Raw genomic sequence first — 17,744 nt, forward strand, 5'->3', positions numbered from 1 at the left:
CAGTGACTGGTGATGCTCAGGGAAAGCCACAGTTAGCAGAGACAGAATTTCCGGAGGTTTCTCTCCTTGGAAGCTCTCTGCTACTGAAAGGTACAGGAACACTGACAGTGTGTGACCTGCTGACAGATGAGTTGTTTGACAGAATCTGAACCCTCCACTGAAGACACATTCACCTGTCAGGCAGGAAGGGGCAGCCATGTTCCTGGAGATACGTGGGAGGCTTTAGATGTGTGTGCAGGTCAGCTGCCACCGGGAGGAATGCTTCTCAGTAGTTAACCCTTTCACTGTTCTTGGGATGGGAAATTAAAAATCATATTCTTTTCTGCTAACTTCTTGGACTAAGTATATTTCCTTTAATGTTGAAAAACGAGTGTTAGTAAGTATATAAGGCAAAGGATTAAAAAAACGTAATTTTTTAATTAGGAAAAAATACACTGTGCTCATAATTGCTGTATTTAGAACAGCCAAAACTAGAAACAAGCTAAATGCTTGTCTGCAGACAGCAGATAAGAAAATGTAGGATGTTCATACCAAGTATTATTCAACCATCAAAAGCAGTGACACTTAGACATATGTAATGAGGCTCACCTATGAGCCTTGAAATCATTTGTGTTAAGTGAAATATGCCAGACACAAAAGGACAGATGTCTTATGATTCCACTCATGTGGTACCCAGAGAAGTGTTTATAGAGACAAAGTGGTGGTTGGCATAGCCGGTGCAGATTGGAATTGGGAACTTTATGGTAAAAAAGTTGATACTGGTGGTTATGATGGGTGTGTCTGAATGTATGTGTGGTCGCTGAGCAGCAATTTACGAATGAGTAAATGGTGAATTTTATGTTATATACATTTTTCAATGAGTGAGCAAGTAGTGTGAAAATTTATGTTTTGACTGATACCGATTGTTTTATTCCTTGTTATATTTCCACAGAGGAATTACATTGTTTCCCTCATTTCCTGGTAAGGCATTTGAGATCTCACAGTTTCTTTAGGGATTCAGGACGACTTTGCAAACTTAAAAGCTTGTCTAGGGACAGCAGCTGTTGCAGACAGGGGCTCTGAGCCGTGGCTCCTTTGCTCCTGCTGCCCACAGGTGCTGTGGGAGAGGGTCCCTTTCTAGGCAGTCCCCTTGGCACGTGTGTTGATCTGTGGCTTTTCTGGTTCAGTGACCAGTGAGGGCTAATGCACACTTAGTGTCTTGTCCTTGTAGCTGCTTGCTGTCATCTTGGTATCAAGTCCCAAGTGCTTCTCAGCTCTGGATTACAGTGTCAGGAAAAGTTGTTTCTCACAGTCTGCTCTAAGCAGCAGAATTGATTAGCATATCTGAAAGTTAGTTATCTTTCCTTGCAAGGAAAGACAAGCAGTGGGTGTACAGCTTAAAATGGACACGTGAGGGGTGGGAAAGGAAAGACGTGATTTTATCTCAGAATGTTTCCAAGGGAGCCATCAGTGAGCTGTAGAAAGCCTGCTGAGCCCAGCCCCTCCCCTGACCTGATCTGTGCATTCTGAACCTGTAGCTTCAGGAGCCAGGAGTCCAGGTCCCAGCAGAAGACAGTGCTCCCCAGGCCAGAGTTGGCTGGCAAAGAGGTTTTGTTTGACCCATCCCTGGCTACTTTTTTTTTTTTTTTTTTTTGTAAAGGAACTGAAAAGGTTTTCTCATAAGAATTCAGATTTTGAGCTTCTCTGGAAAGCCTCGCCTGGTGTCAGCATTGGTCCTTGTCTCTGGTGCCAAGGAGTAAATGGCTGTGTAGGTGGATGGGCACGCTTCCGTGTTAGTCTCAGTCCGTCAGCCACCTAGTCTGCTTGCCCTTCTACCTGCTCTGTGACTTCCGAGAGTCTTTATAAACTTCTCTTCAGTTCATCCATGCCAGTTCCCTGTGATGATGTAAACTTTGTGCTGTCGTTACCCCCCAAGACAGTGTCCACATACCCTTTCTGATAATCAGACCAAAGCAGAAAACGATAGTCCAGTAGGCCCTTTCGCTGATGGAGGGAATTCTCTCCAGCTGGGTTTTCTCTCCCAGGTCTAAGCTGCTAATGTCTGCATCCTCATTAGTAAGCGCCCCTAAGCGTAGTCAAGCTCATACTTGACTTCAGTATGTGTTTTAAAAATTACCACCTTCAATCTTTATGGTAACTTAATCTCTGGACAAATTGCTTTTAATTCAGACTGTGCCGTGAACACAGATGGGCCATTCGTTTCAAGTGCAGAGTGACTTTTATTTAGATGAATGTCTTTGAGTTCACAGTGAAGTGGCTATCAGCTCTAGGGTAGTATTGATTGAAATGTCTCTGGAGTAAGTTTAAAAGATAGTCCCCATTTATGATTGGTAGTATTGTTAATTAGCGTTAATGTCAAGGGAATCAATAGCCAAGATGAAAGATGTTGACCTCCCCTGCCCCAGGCCTGGATGGAATTGTGGCCAGGAACTGGATGGCAGTGAAAACTCGTCTTGATCACCTCCAGTGGCTTCTGTTCCTGATGGATTAGGCTGGCTCTGTTCAGCCTGTGGTTAAAGAGGCTTAGCTGAATGAACATTGCCAAACTTGCTCTGTCTGCATCTAAGGCTAGAGCTAGGAGTGCCGGGGAGAGACGCCCAGTTCTGTACAGGATGGTGCTACTACCTGAATGCTGCATATGTGTGGCTTCCCTTGCTGGGGTTATCACCAACATACATCCCCACCAGTTGGCTCCCTTATCTTGGGATTGACATTCCTAATTTTGTTCATCCATGTAGGCTGCCTATTCTGAATCGTGTAGTGTTCATTTTTTAAATGTCACTTGAACTTTGTCTATTCTCCTGAACTTTTTAAAGTTAATCTTAGATTCTTGTTTAGACCAAGATCTTCAGTCTGACTAGTACTGACCCTGAGTTGCTGGATGCCCGATTGTGAGACACTGCTTGGCTTGGTGGGGTATTTGAGAGTTTCTCCAGCTTCAGACCATAAGATCTTAGTGCCATCTTCCACCATCACTGACAGCTGAGCGTCTCTCTAGACATTGCCGTGTGTGTGTGTGTGTGTGTGTGTGTGTGTGTGTGTGTGTGTGTGTGAAATCACTTTTGGAGAACTTCTGGCTTAGACTGTGAAGTGCTGACAGCCTGATCTCTCTTTCCGTAACTAGCGTTTGTTGTTGATACTTTAGTTAAACATTAATTTTTAAAAAGTCATTGATGGTGTGCTGCATTAACCCTAGCAGAGGCAAGCTGATCTTAGAGTTCTTGGGGCAGCCTGGTCTACATAGCAATTTCCAGACCAGCAAGGACAACATAGAGAGACCCTCTCTCAAAACAACAATGAGAATGTATGGCTTAGAGCAGTGGGTCACAGTGGGGGAGGTGTCAAATGACCCTTTCACAGGGGCCATCTAAGACCATCAGAAAACACAGATGTTTACATTATGACTCATAACAGTAGCAAAATTATAGTTACGAAGTAGCAGCAAAAATAATTTTATGGTTGGGGGTCACCACAGCTTGAGGAACTGTATTAAAGATTGCAACATCAGGAAGGTTGAGAATCACCGGCTTAAAAGGGGCACATGGTGGAAGGACAGAACCAACTCCACAGGTTGGCTCTGACCTACACACACACACAGACACACACACCCCAACTGTAATTTAAATATTTATTTTATATGTGTGTGTGCCTGAGTATATGTTTGTGCACTGCATGCATGTATGAGCTTACAGATATCAGAAGTGAATGTCAGGTCCTCTGGAACTGGAGTTACAGGCACTTGTAAGCCTTATAGGTGCTGGGTACTGAACTCAAGTCCTCTGTCAGATCAGTAAGTACTCTTAACTGCTCAGCTACCTCTCCAGTTCCAATAAATGTAATTTTAAAAAATGAGTGGGCATGGACCTGACCTGGTGCAAACCTTTTGGATTGGAATGGCCCACCTAAGTTTTCAAGTGTCAGGTAGCCAGCTGGTGCTGTTGAAGTGTGCTTGAGTCTGCTCCAGCAGTGTGGGTTCCCAGCTGTGCCCTCTGCACTCTGTGTGCACTGAAGCAGGTGAGGAGAAGTATGTTTACAGAGCTCACTGTGTGTTACTAAACAGTGAGCAGGATGAGAGGTCACTAGGCAGAGGGACTGGATTTCTTTGGAGGTGAGTGAGGAGAGGTTTCTTAGTCTTTGATATAGTGTCAACTATTTATTGTTTTCCACTTTCTCTTTTACCAGAAACCTGAGTTATAACAAACTCTCCGAGATTGACTCCGGTGGTTTTGAGGACTTGACGAATCTTCAGGAAGTGTAAGTGTTCCCCTAAACCCACAGGGATGGAGGGCAGAAAGGTCTGGGGGGTGGGGGGGAGAATCTTTTCGTATTATACTGTTCCCACTCTCCTGGGCGAGTGATCTCAGCTTATAGGAAGGCACTTTGCATACAGGTCTTCACTGACAAATGGCACTAGGACAATTTCTTTCATCCATGGTTTTAGTTACCCACAGTCAACCAAAAATGCAAAGTAGAAAATTCCAGAAGTAAACAGTTCATGAGCTCAAGTTACACTAATTATGAGTAGTGTGGTGGAGTCTTGCATTTTTGCCCAGGTCACAGACTGTGTACACTGTCCATGCCACTTGCCTAGGTATCAGATCATCAGCCATGGCATTGTTGTGCTTATGTTAAGTTATGCCAGTTTTCCCTAGTAATGGTCCCAAAGCACAGGTTTGATGATAATGACAACGGAATATGCCAAAAAGAAGCTCTGAAGTAGTTCTTTAAGTGAAAAGATGAAAATACAGTAAGATTTTGTGTAAGAGATTGAATTCACATAAATTTTATTCTGTATTCTTTTAATTATTATCAGTCTCTTACTATAACTGACTTACCTATGGAAAAAGACTTTATGTAGGGTTCCAGGTGTCCATGGGGGCCAGAGAGTATAGTCCTCATAGATAAAGGGGAGCCATATTAAATTTCTCGCTTTGCTGCAGCCTCTGTTTTCTATGAAGGGCATGCTTCAGTGTAGTAGGCATTCTGGAAATTATGATTGCCAGATGGGTGTGTAAGAGATAGAAAACCCTGTTGACCAGTCGGGACACAAAGCTGTCCTGGTGTTTTCTCACAGGTCCCACTAAATGATTCCACAATCATTTAGTCAGCAGTGATACCTGGTACTAGCCCACTGTCTGTGTTTCCCATGAATCTGACATAAAAGCATAGGCAATAGAGGCTCGTCTTCCCTGTATCTCCTGGCAGAGCCGAGCACCAATGCTGTTGAACAGCAGGTATTTGGTGGGGGGGGGGGGCGTGTTTTGGGTTTTTGGGTTTTTTGAGACAGGATTTCTTTGTACAGCTCTGGTTGTCCTGAACTCACTCTGTAGACCAGGCCTTGAACTCACAACTCACAGAGATCAGTCTGCCTCTGCCTCTACAGTACTGTGATTAAAGACTTGTGTCACCACTGCCCAATTAGTCATTCTCTTTATTGTAATGAATTCTGTTTTGCTACATGCACTGGGAATTTTAGCTCCACAGCAGTTTTTCAGAAATTTCACATAAGTCATGCAGAGCCACTGTGATTATTTACTGCAGACTGCATACATATATGTGCATCATTTTAGGATCAAAATGTATATTACAGCTTCTTGTTGTTGTTGTTGTTTTGAGACAGGATCTTGCTGTGTCACTCAGGCTGGCCTCAAAGTCACAGGATCCTCCTGCCTGAGCCCCCTGAGTGCTTAGAGTTGCAGGTGTTTATGGTTTTGTATCTGGCTTACCTACTAATCCTCACATTTAAAAATACATAATTTAAATTTTCTCCCTCATTAGTTGGACACTTTATTAAGATCACTTTCATGTATTTTAGGATGTTTCTAATGCACTAGGTTCCCATAGCCCCACTCAAACGCTCCTTAATTGTAGCTGTCTCTCTGTACATTCCCTCCCTCAACCCCATCTCTCCTACCACCTGGTCCTCCCATTCCAGTCTCATCCTGTCGTGTCCCTGTCCCCCTTATCCCTATTCTCAGCCCACTCATAAAGTCTATGCTCTATGTGAATATTTATATGAAACTACTATAAATCATTTTCAAGTTTACTGTTATAGAATTTTATCAGATTATTAAGTTCTTTGTACATTTTTACTACAAGTAGTTGATAAAAGTCCTTGTGGTTATTCTTCTGCTCTATAGTAGCATCTTATCTAAGGAAACCTTAATTTTTAACTTCATTCACTGATAGAGTTTGTAGAATAGCTGCACTCCCATTCCTCATGTCCAAACAATATGGGTTTTATGTCCTTTTACAAAGCTTAGACTTCCAGAGTTAAATGGCAGACTTGCAAGGAGTTTGGGAATGCCTTGTGTTGGTCTTTCATTTGCCCATGAGGTTCAGCTAGCCAGGATGATAGGATGAAATGTGAAGAGGGCCAAGACTTCAGTAACAAATCCCACAGGCTGCTGACTTCAACAGCAGACTGAGTCCTCATGGTTCTGAGAGCTGGAAGCCTGTAGGACCGGCTTCTCCTGAGCTCTTTCTACTTAGTTTGCAGATTGTTGCCCCTTACTGTGTCTTCACGTGGTCTTTCCTCTGTGCATATGGCCGTGTCCTGATTTCCTCTTACAAAGACACCAGTCACATCACTCAGGATCCACCCATATGGCATCAGTTAACCTCAATGATATTTTCCTACCCTTGTGCTGGAGATTGACACAGAGCCTTGACCATCCTAGCCCAACACTGTACCACAACACTGAGCTACAGACCCTGAACACCATTTTTAAGGCCCTATCTGTAAATATATTTATACTCTGATGTCCTAGATGTGTGCTTCCACACACTAATTTGAGGAAGAGGACACAGTACAGCCAGCCCTAGTTACCTAGGTTGATAATCTTAGTCTGTCAGGAGCCAGTTGGCTTTATAACCCAGCACTTTGCTTTGGTCCAGGATGTTCTTGGCTCTTGAGATTATTATATGTTCAAATTCTGTGTCAGTCTCAGAGATTATTGGAAGAGATTAAAATGATGTTATTTCCTGTGACACCACAGGCTTTTGTTTATACTTATTCCTGTGTCTGCTTTGTGCTAGTTGAGATACAAAAAATAGGTGAGATCCATAATAGGTGAGATACAAAATAGGTGAGATACAAAATAGGGTTGTGACTGGGGTGAGGCAGGTGAGGGCCTGTCCTTAGGCACTGATGTCACAAGGCACCAAAACTTACCAGCCAAGATAATGGATATTTTGATGTTATATTTTAAAAGTTAAGAGGAATGTTTTAGAAAGTTTACAATGAACAAAATTATAAAAAGTCTGAATCAAGACAGAATCAATATTTCTGGTGTTTTTCCTATTGCCTCAGTACCAGAATGATTTGACTGCGCTACTTTTAATCCATCTTATCTCAGACTTTTGAATTTGCTTATTGTGGATTGTGTTTTGCATTCATTTTGATGCATATCTTTTAAATTCTATTAATATATCCTGTTTTCTGTCATTGATACGTGTGGTGAGCGCTCTGAAGAGCACTTTCTGTGTTTATCTCCCTCCATCCCTGTTCCTTGCTCAGAGGCTTCCTTCTTTCATTTGCTTGGCTCCCTGGACCTCCAGCTGTAATCTCCATCAGCTCCAGGTTTCTGAAGAGTTTATGCTCACAGCTAGTAAGGAGCAGAGTGTGCACAGCTCACCCACTGCCCTGTGGCTACAAGGTCTCCTGGTGGGGAAATGGCTGGATTTGTGGTTCTGGTCTAGGTCTGTTCCTGCTCTTGGGTTTTTCCACTTTCAGTGACACTGATGTAGTGGCCCATAGTCAGTCCTGTTGTAGCTCCTCACTGATGTGGATGCGGGATTCCCTCCTGCCTTTGAGCCCTGCAACCCCCGTACTGAGTGTGTTGTTTAGTAACACATCCTTGAGGCTGACAGATTGGACTTCTTGCCACCGTGACTGTCTCTACCTCTGCAGATGGTGAGTTGCTTTCATCGGGCCCAGAGTAGCAACACTAACTTCTCACTGGTGGAGGCCCAGTGTAATAAAATCCTGGTGACTCAGAGAGCTACCAGCAGTGAGTGGTGGGACCTAGGTAAGGATAATGGAAAAAGAACACAACCCACAGTCAACACACCAGTGCTTCCAAATTAACTTGGCTCAAGTCAGTTCTCCCTTGTGATCTTTGGAGCAAAGGCCAGCACGATAGTTGTAGTGACTTAGCAGTGGTTTAATTTTGGAAGCTCTAGAACCACATAGCATTGTGCGCTGAGGAGAGACAGAAAGCAAGCCTTTTGGAGCCCCTGGAGGATATGGCTATGTGCAGCTGCTTCCAAGTCACAGTCCTCACTGCTTACAACCCTGAGGAAAGCCCAGCAGGGAGTGCCTCCACCAGAATGCTGGACACTGAGTCCTCTAAGAAGAGGCTATTTATACAGTCCTCTGTGCAAAGACACTCAGATCACATTACTGTGGGTGGTTTGGGAGTGCTTGCTACTATGCTGCTGTGCCCTCCATGCTTCCTGGAGAGGGCAAGGAAGCCCTGTGCTCCCGTGTGCATGTACAGCACAGGTGCAGAGGGTTCATGGTTGTTATGTAAAAAAAGACTGGATTACTGAGGGAAGTTTGGATGGGCTTTTTTTGCTGTTAGTACTGACTGCTAAGTATTTCTCACTTTTAGATTTATTTCTTCTGGATCCTGCCTTGTGACTTTGGTACTTGTATTATTTACATTTCTTAAAGGAGGAAACCAAGGTACAGCAGGGTTAAATGGCAAGCTGAAGGTCATTAGATTGCTAAGGAGTAGAAGACCTAAGCCTCTGTGATTTAAAAATCCATGCTGTATGACCTCATGCCCAAAACTCCCTGCTCAACTCCTTACTTGTTTCTTCATTAGAGGTAGACTTGAAATTGAGTGGACTCCTGAGGGACTGGTGTGTTATTCAGGATTGGGCAGAGCTGGGCACATAGCAGTCATTCATTCTTCTTGTCATGTGTGATTATTAACTTAAAGTAACTATTTCTCCATATCCATGGATTTATCATCTGTGGATCAGCCAACCTCTAATTGATAATTGAAAAATGCTTGTTTGAAACATGTACAGATGTACTTATTTTCTTGTGCTTATATCCTATTCAGTGCAATCTAATGGCTTACCTAGCATTTACATTATCTTAGGTGTGTTAAGTAATCTGGAGATGGTTGTGGGTTCCCAGGACACATTCAGGTTATAGACAGGTGCTATATATTTATCTTTCTATGGTTCTTGAGCTTCCGGTATTTTCAGGGAGTCACAGATCAAACCTTCATGAATTCTAACAAACAATATTCTGTATTATTATATAAAACAATTTTATCTGACCAGCTGCATATACCATAAAGTCTTACCAAGAAAAATCGTGTGTCAGTGTTATTCTCCAGTAACTGAAGCCCTAATTTAAAGCTCACGTTTACTTTTAAGCACTACTGCTAATGGATTTTTCCTTGTAAGAAACAACCAACCAAACTCTCAATCTGAATCCTATTGCAGCTCCATCTCTGTTAGGAGATAGCCCAGAGCAGCCACTCTGTCTACAAAGAGCCAATTGGCTAAATAGTTAGTAAATAAACTCTGCTGGTGGTCAAAAGGTCTTCATGATATATCCCTAAATGGAAAAGCAGTGTTGAACAGTATGTGTAGTGTGCACATGTCTATGTGAAACAGAAACATGTAAGTCTCTCCTGACTGTCTCGGGAGCTTCCTCTTGGGCAGAGCAGGCGCCTGAAGTATGAGCAAGCTTTGTCTTTCACTGAGTACTCCTTGTATTCTCATTGGAGTGTGTGAAACTCTGTGTGTCCATTTAAGCCATTCAAGTAAATAAAGACTTCACTGCCTCCCCTCCAACCCCCAATTACACCTTTGTTGGCTTTCATATTGTTTATTAAAGCCATATTTGATAAGGCTAATAAATGATGCTGCTGTATTGTGGCCTGCCCTTTATGACACCGTGCATCTTGCAGCATGTAATATTCCCTTTAGCAAGCTACTTATTGCTTATAAGTGGAAGCTTAAAGAGAAAGCTGCAGGATCAGAATGTCCAAGCTGACCTTAAGGGTCAGTGGGAAGCATCCCACCTCCAGGTTCTGTCCTGGAGTCAGGCAATCTGTGTATCTCATTGACCCTACTTACACCTCCTCCAGCTCAGGGTTGGGCCATGATTCATGCTCTGGTCCTGAATCATCAGGAGACGGTTTATAAAAGCTAGGCATTTCAGGGAGATTCGTAGTGTTTTGAGTGGAATTAAAGTTTTGGGTGTGGGGGTAGGTGGGTGGAGTCAGCGGGGAGCTGCTAGAGCACAGGCATGAGGAAGAGTAGAACCCTAGATAGTGAAAGCATTTCATCACCCACTATCCTTAACCTCTAAAATGCCTGTATTCATGGAGACTGATAAACATCCAGCAGCCTCTTTTCCTTCAGTGCCGCAGCAGTGCTATTTTTGACCAGTCTCTATTTCAGTCTGGCAAACAGCTCTTCAGGTCTCAGAGCGAGTTCGACGGTTTTGCCTTCTGAGGATTGCATTCTCTTTTCGGCAGGACAAACAACTGGGGAGCCAATAGCGATGGAGCTAGCAGCTTATGTTGAACTAGCATTTTTTTTTTCTTCTTGAAAGTAGAAACGATATAAAAGTTAGCTAGCTGTGCAGTTAGTTCCTCTCCTTTGGGCTCCAACTGTCCTCTCCATAAATCAGGCAGCCCTGTTGAAATTAGAGCCTGCTATTTCTGACCAAGCCTGTTGCTCCGGGGCTGCTCATCAAGACATACAATTCCCTGTTAATCTTTAGCCGTGGTCTCCTGTTCCTGCATAATACACTTCCAGCAGGCTCATGGAGATGTGAAGTGCTGGCCTGCCCCTTCGCCTCTCTCACACATTTAGTTCTGTGGTATGTATCAAGTGCAGTGGTGTGTCATATGCATAGCAGGGCTGGCCTGAGACCAGGTTCCTCAGCTGAAGTTTACCTGCACTGAATCTCATTCTCTTATCAAGTTACGGTAAGCAGGCGGGAAAACAACCTTGATGTTACCTGAGGGATTATGAGTGTTCAAGCCTGTCCCATCCTTCCTAGCCTGTGAACTTTCTCTTTTCTGATTTGTCCATCTGTGTTCATCTCCTGGCTGTGTCGTATATGTGAAGTGTTGGGCTAGGGTCATAGGACCCCAGGCTATGTATTTAAGTGGACTTAAACTTACTATAATGTAGGGAATAATAATTGCTGGTATCTGACTCAAAGTTGTTGCTAAGATAAAATTACCTAATGCACATGGAATTTGGGTTGTAATTACAAAGAAGCAACGAGTAGTTGTTAGAAAACCTAGATCCTAAGCTTGACTCTCTGATCACTGTCAGGTGTTTGTGGTGACTGTGGTCCGGTTATTGCACATCTCAGTGTTTTGGCTGCTTCATTGGTGTACTGGGATGTTCCTGGGATCCTGGTATCTAAAGATGAGGTGTAGCGCATGGAAAGCTCCTAGAATGGTTCCCACCTCAGTAAGTCTCTAGCAAAGCACTACTGCTATTTTTACTACCACCGCCATCCTCTGATTTCCAGTAATCCTTAAGAAATGAGTTCTTGAGCTGGTGCCTTTAATCCCATCACTCGGGACGCAGAGGCAGGTGACTCTCTGTGAGTTCGAGGCCAGCCAGGTATACACGAACTAGTTCCAGAGAACTGCTGTCTCAAAAAAATCAAAAAGAAAAAGAAAAAAAGGAAAGAAAGAAAAGAAAAAAAGAAATGAGTTCTTATGCAGGATGACTTGTTGGCAACAGACTCCTGACAGTGTTTCTTACTCTGATAAGATGTGAGGGTCCTCTCTAGTAATCAGCACTCTGGTGGGTATTACGAAGATTTATTGGTTGAGATTAGGACTGATGAGAGTTTTCAGTACTTCCACACTGTGATGGGAAATGGCAGGGCAGAAAGAGATAACGGTGAGGCAGAAACTGTGTGATTTAAGGGGCAGTCAGATAAGAGACTGTTAAAGTAATTAATTGTCTATTTCCACAAACAAGGCCTCTTTAAGTGGAGAAGAGATCTGCCACATGACACAGACCTGCCTTCTCCCTGCCAGATGCTTCAGTCATGGAGCTAGTGAAAAAGGCATTCTGTGTCCCACAGTCAGTAATTGCCAAGCTTCATTCCTAACTGACTTTGGCTTTGAAGAAAGCAAATGAGATAATTCAAGCCCCCACCCCTTCTATTCATCTATGAAAAGATGGCAGACAGCCATATTATTCAAACAAGTATCCAAGTCGTGTACTTGTTTGAATACAGCTGTCATTTCTGTGTCTTGTCCTCAAATGGAGTAGGATGCTTTTTGCAAGATATACCTCCCTTAAGAAATCGGGAGCAAAATAATCCATTTTTATCCTCTCAATTTCTCTTTTAAATACTATTTCTTTCTAGCCTATCCCCCCAGCAGCCTGACTTTGTACCTTGGGTTTCTTATAGCATTTGGGGCTTACATTGGGAGTCTGGTTTTGGATTCTCTTCCCAGATTTAGAAATGTATGCCCATGTAAAGAGACCAGATTGCACAGCCTTTGTGGGTAGACAGGCAGGCTGTGTTTCGGTTTGTGGGCTTTCCCTTCCATTAAGAGATATTAACTGTGGAAATCTGGATTTAGAATATTGTAATGGGAGGGGATCCTGGAGAATGAATCCATTTGCAGAGAAGTTTCAAAATGTCTATTTGTGGAAGCACGGTACGTTTGTTTTTGTACATCACTGAGAGACTTCAGAGGAACCTCAGATAGGTGAGGGTGTGAGTCCAGCCCCCTGTTACATCAGAGGCACATGGAACCCCTTGGAATACCATCCCTGTGAGTGAGCAGTGTTCAGCTCTCATTCTCATGTTGTCCCTTGCGTGGGACACAGAACTAGAGTAACTCGGAGGGATCAATTCTTCCTATCCCCCAAATCCTTTAGTTCATCAAGATCATTTCTGTGGATGTTCATGGGAACACATTTGGCTAGAACCCACACCATGGCCTGTTGTTACTATTCCTGTTAGTTGATTTCTGAGCTTGATGGGAAGCCAGAACATAGTTCCTCTTTGTGTTTATTTCTCACCAGGGATGTGATAAGTGGTTAGGTTTTTTTTGTTTGTTTTTTAAACTTAATGTGACTTGTCTCCCTTTAAAAACTGATTCTAAATCCCTTCTCTTTTATCTCACATCCCATTGTAGCCTTACTATGGTTACCTACAGCACTGATTTGTTAATTTTTGTGTATGTGAGTTCTAATTTAAATGCTCCAAGTGACGATCACTTCTTGTTCTTACAGGTACCTCAATAACAATGAGCTGACAGCCATACCATCCTTGGGCGCTGCCTCTGCACACGTCGTCTCTCTCTTTCTGTAAGTGGTGCCACCTGGAGACCCTGGGCTGTGCGGTGGGACTGTGGTGGTTGCTGACACTTGCTAGCAAGAGCTTGTGTGTCCGTGTGTTTTCTGGTAAACAAGGGCCTGTCTTAGTGTTGCCTGATAATGATCATAGCAAGCACTTTGTTTTGCTGTTTGGTGGTTTATGGTGTTAAGTTGAATTGTTGCTTCATTTCTAACTTGGGGAAAGTTGGTTCCCGTACTCCCCTCCCCCCACATACCCTACACACCTCTAGAGGTACATAAGACCAGATGTCTTGCTTTTAGTAGTTAAGTTCCAGCATGGGTTAATAAACTAGATTAGAAGAGTGAACTGTGTCAGTTTCCTCGGTAAACCCAGTTTACTTTTATGGTCCTAAGAGACTAAAAACTACCACAGAGCCCTGGAGTCATCCCAATATCAGGAGTTAGTTGACTGTCACCACCAAGTGTTAGCTGGGACAAGACCTGTGTATGGAAGTTGCTGTCCATCTCTGTGACAGAACACCTGATGGGAACAGCTTGTACAAAGAAAGAGTGGCTGTGATTCAGGTTTCAGGGTTTTGACCCTTCATAGCAGATGCAGGTGGGCCAGTGGATCAGTCTGTTGTAGTAGGAGCTTGTGGCAGTGGCTGTCCACATGTTGGTATACCAGAAAGCAGGGACCTAGAACCAGGGTCCTGGTAACCTCCAACAGCCTGCTCCTATTGGTACACTTCTGCTGCATGGCCCTTGCTTCTAAGAGTTTTACAACCTCCCAAACAGTACTGTCAGCCAGGGAATAAACATGCAAAACCTGAATTTGTGGGGGAAATTCAGACTCAAATCATAGTGCTGTGTGTTACTGTAGACAAAATATTGAAAATGAGAAAAGGCATACAGGGGCTTAACCAAAAAGGAAGAGGAGGGAACTTTGAGGGTGTTATCATTTAAACTACTCCTAGCCTTATCTGGGGATTATGCACCTGGCTCCACCCCATTGCTGTGGCATCAGGTCAAGTGCCACTGGTTTAAGCTCACACAGCGGTCTTTCCACATATGCCCTGAGTACAGGAATGATGGCTACCAGGTTTCATTGGCAGCTTCTCCAGCAGAATACCTTGTTATACTGGATTTCCCATCTCCACTTACTCCCTGCATACCTTTAATTTGTTGGCTTTAGGATTCATTGTCTCACCTGTATACATCGTTTTCTCAACACAGGCTAAGCAGGCTGAGCAGGGGACTTAGCAGGAAGTTAATAAGATTGCTGCTGGAGTAGCTTGCAGATCTGATTCTGGCCACGGGCGCTGTGTCCTGTGCACTTTGCCCTGGAACTTAACCCTTTATGAGGCCTGGTAGCTTGCAGGAAAACCTGTGGAACAGAATTGTGACTCACTGTCTGTATCCTGGAAAAATGACTTATGCTCTTAGAGCCTCTTTTCCCTCATTTACAAAATGTGTTCCTTCTCCTTTATACATTCCCCATGGGCAAGGTCAGGACTAATGGGGAATAGACCACATGGAAAGTGTTTGTTACCCCATGAGACATGATACCTGGCCACTGCTTCTGGCTGGTGGCTAGTCACAGCTCTGTGGACCTTGGTAAGCTCTCACTTTTAGGACCATAGGATCTGTGGACCAGCCCTTGTTATGTGAGGTGCTTTTGGGAAAGCTGTAACCCTTTTAGCTAGGCAAAGGTCTGGTTTTCTTTTGTATCTACTTGGCCTTTGTGCACGGCATCTGGAGAGTTTAACTGCTGGTAAATTAGGTCAGTTAGCCTTATGTGAAGCTAATTAGGGATGTGATAATCCCTTGTGTGTCCATGAAGCACAACACTTGAAGATTTAACTTGTGGCTTCTGGAAGCCCAGATCGCAGACTAGCAGTTCCTGTCAGCTCCAGGCATGCTAGAGTGCAGAGCATTGGGCCACACCCATCACAGTCCTTATTTAACAAGGCCACTTGCCCACTCATTCGAGTACAAGTTCTGGTTTCATTCCGCTTGCTCCTTACTTGGTGAAGAAACTAGGGAGGAGTAGCTCCCCAAAACTCTTCTTAGTTGCAAGACAGCGGTAGGACCGAGGCTGGACAAAAATGCCCTTATAGGTGATTCTGAGTCAGTGGCAGGAGGGCCCCTGACATAGTGCCCTGACTGGACCTGTGGCTCTTTGAACTTTCCCTTCTCTACTAACTAAAACTCTGTTTCTGTTCTTTGGCACCAGTGCCAGGGAGCAGTAGGGCTGTTTGGCCCTATTCCCTTTCTTCCATTAGACTATGTTGAAATATATAAAAGAAAAAAAAAGCCTCCCTTTCTGTTGTGATTGGGTTTGGAAAATGCAGGTTCATGTTGGCAGCCACCTCATTGGTCTATTCTCATCCTCTCTGACTTGGGCAGTAATTTCTCTGAAACTAGAAGTTGAAGGATCTTTGTCCTTTTTTTGTTTTGAAACTGTATTTCGGGTGCTTGCAAAAAAAAAAAAGTTGAGTTGGCAGTCTGGGGAGCATGGTTATAGGCCATTTTGCTCCCAGCAGATGAGCAGAAAGCCCATGTCCCCTCCTCGTGGGAACAGTCAGGGAAGCCACTGCAAGTCATTCAGACTTAGAACAGTATGCTTTCTTAACCTGTGCTGTGTCTCAGGACCGCAGAACTAAGAGGTGGCAGTGTTCTGTAACAACTTAGTGGGTGCCTCTTCTGCCGCTCCTTCTTTTCTGTCTAGAGCTTGCCCCAGATGCTGTGCATAAAGATATGGCAGGGCATGGACGCTTCTAATCTTTACCCTGCAATTCTTTGTTTCAGTTACATCATTTTGTAGTACTGGGGATTAAGCTCAGGATCTTATATATGCTAGGCACATGCCTGTCCAGGTATACCCCCAGCTCCATTAAAATATTTGTGTGCATGCATGCGTGTGTGTGTGTGTGTGTGTGTGTGCATGCATATGTGCATTCAGTTGCACATGTCATGTGGAGGCCAGAGGCTAAGTGCCATTTTCAGGAAAACCATCTACCTTCTTTGAGACAATTTCTCTCATAGACCTGAAGCTTACCAATTAGACTAGACATAGCTGGCAGGTGAGCCCCAAGGATCCTCCTGTTGTCAGTCCCCCCCTACCCCGCTCTGGGATTACAAATGTGTACTACTGTGCCCAGCATTGTTACATGGCTTCTGAGGGTTGAAATCAAATTATTGTGCTTGTAAGGCAAGCGTATTACTGAAGGACTCCAGTTCTGCCTAATACCAGCACTTTTAAGACATTTTTAATTGAGGCAGGCTCTCACTATGTTGTCTGGACTGTCTTTGAACTTGAATTCTCCTGCCTCAGGATTTGGAGTAATAACCACCATGTCTAGCCTAGCTCCAAGTCGTTACTCACTTTGAAAAAATTGAGGATCTGTGGAATGGAGTGTATGTCTGCTGGGGCCATGTGAGTTTGGGGAGCTTGGGCAGCATTCCTGTGGTAAATTTCTCAATAAATGTATCAAGGGAAAGCAGGGACAAGGTGAATGTGTGTATGTGTGTGTGTGTCTCATTGTCACTGGTGCAGGTGTGGCCTGGGACGTTCCTCCCCCTTTTTTTCCTTACTTTTTTTTTTTTTAACGTAAATTAACCCATTTATTTAGTTGACTGTGCATTATTGAGTAGGCTTATGTGGGTGCTGGGAATTGAACCCGAGCGAGTCCTCTGGAAGAGCAGTCAGTGCTCTTAACCACTGAGCCATTTCTCCAGCCCTTCCTTACTTGTTAAATGTGGGACTTGAAACATGGTAAAAGGATCCCCTCAGCTTTTCACTTTCCTTCTGTGACCTAGAATCTGAGAAGAGGGCAACATAACAAAAAGCACATTTACCCCTCTGCTTGAACTACTATTGGTACTTGAGACCTTAAGAAGTAGGTTTGTGGTTTTTAGCATTGATAGCTGCCATTCTGGATGCCAGCCTTAGAGTGTGCTCTTTGTGTCTTTCTTACTCAGGACTGGGTTTTCAGATCATAATTTTCTTCTCTCTAGGTGTCAACCTTGGGAGGCCTAATGGAAAAGTTCAGTTTTGTACCTTTACTATCAGGGCATCAAAAAAGAGTTTGAGAGCTTGGGGAGCTGGGATCATCCAGCACAGTTTCAGTTGGTTAATGCTTTCTGATTGAAGGGATCTGATTTAATTAAAGTATTTGTCAAAGAACAGGTTTATTTGCATTAGTGTTAAGGATAATACTGAAGTCATTTGTCCTTAATGATAACAAAAAGCATGAAAACCCAAGGAAAGCTTTTAATAGGATTGGGTTGGAGTGAGGGAACTCATTTCATAAAAATAGATCTGAAAAAATGAAACAAACTTTATCAAAAGGAACTGAATCTGCCAGCAGGTTTTTATATTTGAGATTTAAGAAAAAATTTTGGAAGTACAGGAAACCCAACTTTTGATTCTCATGGCAATA

General features: G+C 43.6%; 1 protein-coding gene across 1 annotated transcript in view; it reads left to right on the forward strand.

Annotated features, from left to right (window-relative positions):
- The window catches only part of Lrig1 (leucine rich repeats and immunoglobulin like domains 1), a 100,860-nt gene that overhangs the window by 33,620 nt on the left and 49,496 nt on the right, over nucleotides 1-17,744 (forward strand). The window contains exons 2-3 of the mRNA XM_048438348.3: nucleotides 4,183-4,254; nucleotides 13,255-13,329. Coding sequence (XP_048294305.2) covers nucleotides 4,183-4,254; nucleotides 13,255-13,329 — 147 coding nt within the window. The remainder of the gene's footprint in view (nucleotides 1-4,182; nucleotides 4,255-13,254; nucleotides 13,330-17,744) is intronic.

The sequence above is a fragment of the Myodes glareolus genome, chromosome 3 (assembly GCF_982192425.1).
Source record: "Myodes glareolus chromosome 3, mMyoGla1.1, whole genome shotgun sequence".
In the NCBI taxonomy this organism is placed as follows: Eukaryota; Metazoa; Chordata; class Mammalia; order Rodentia; family Cricetidae; genus Myodes; species Myodes glareolus.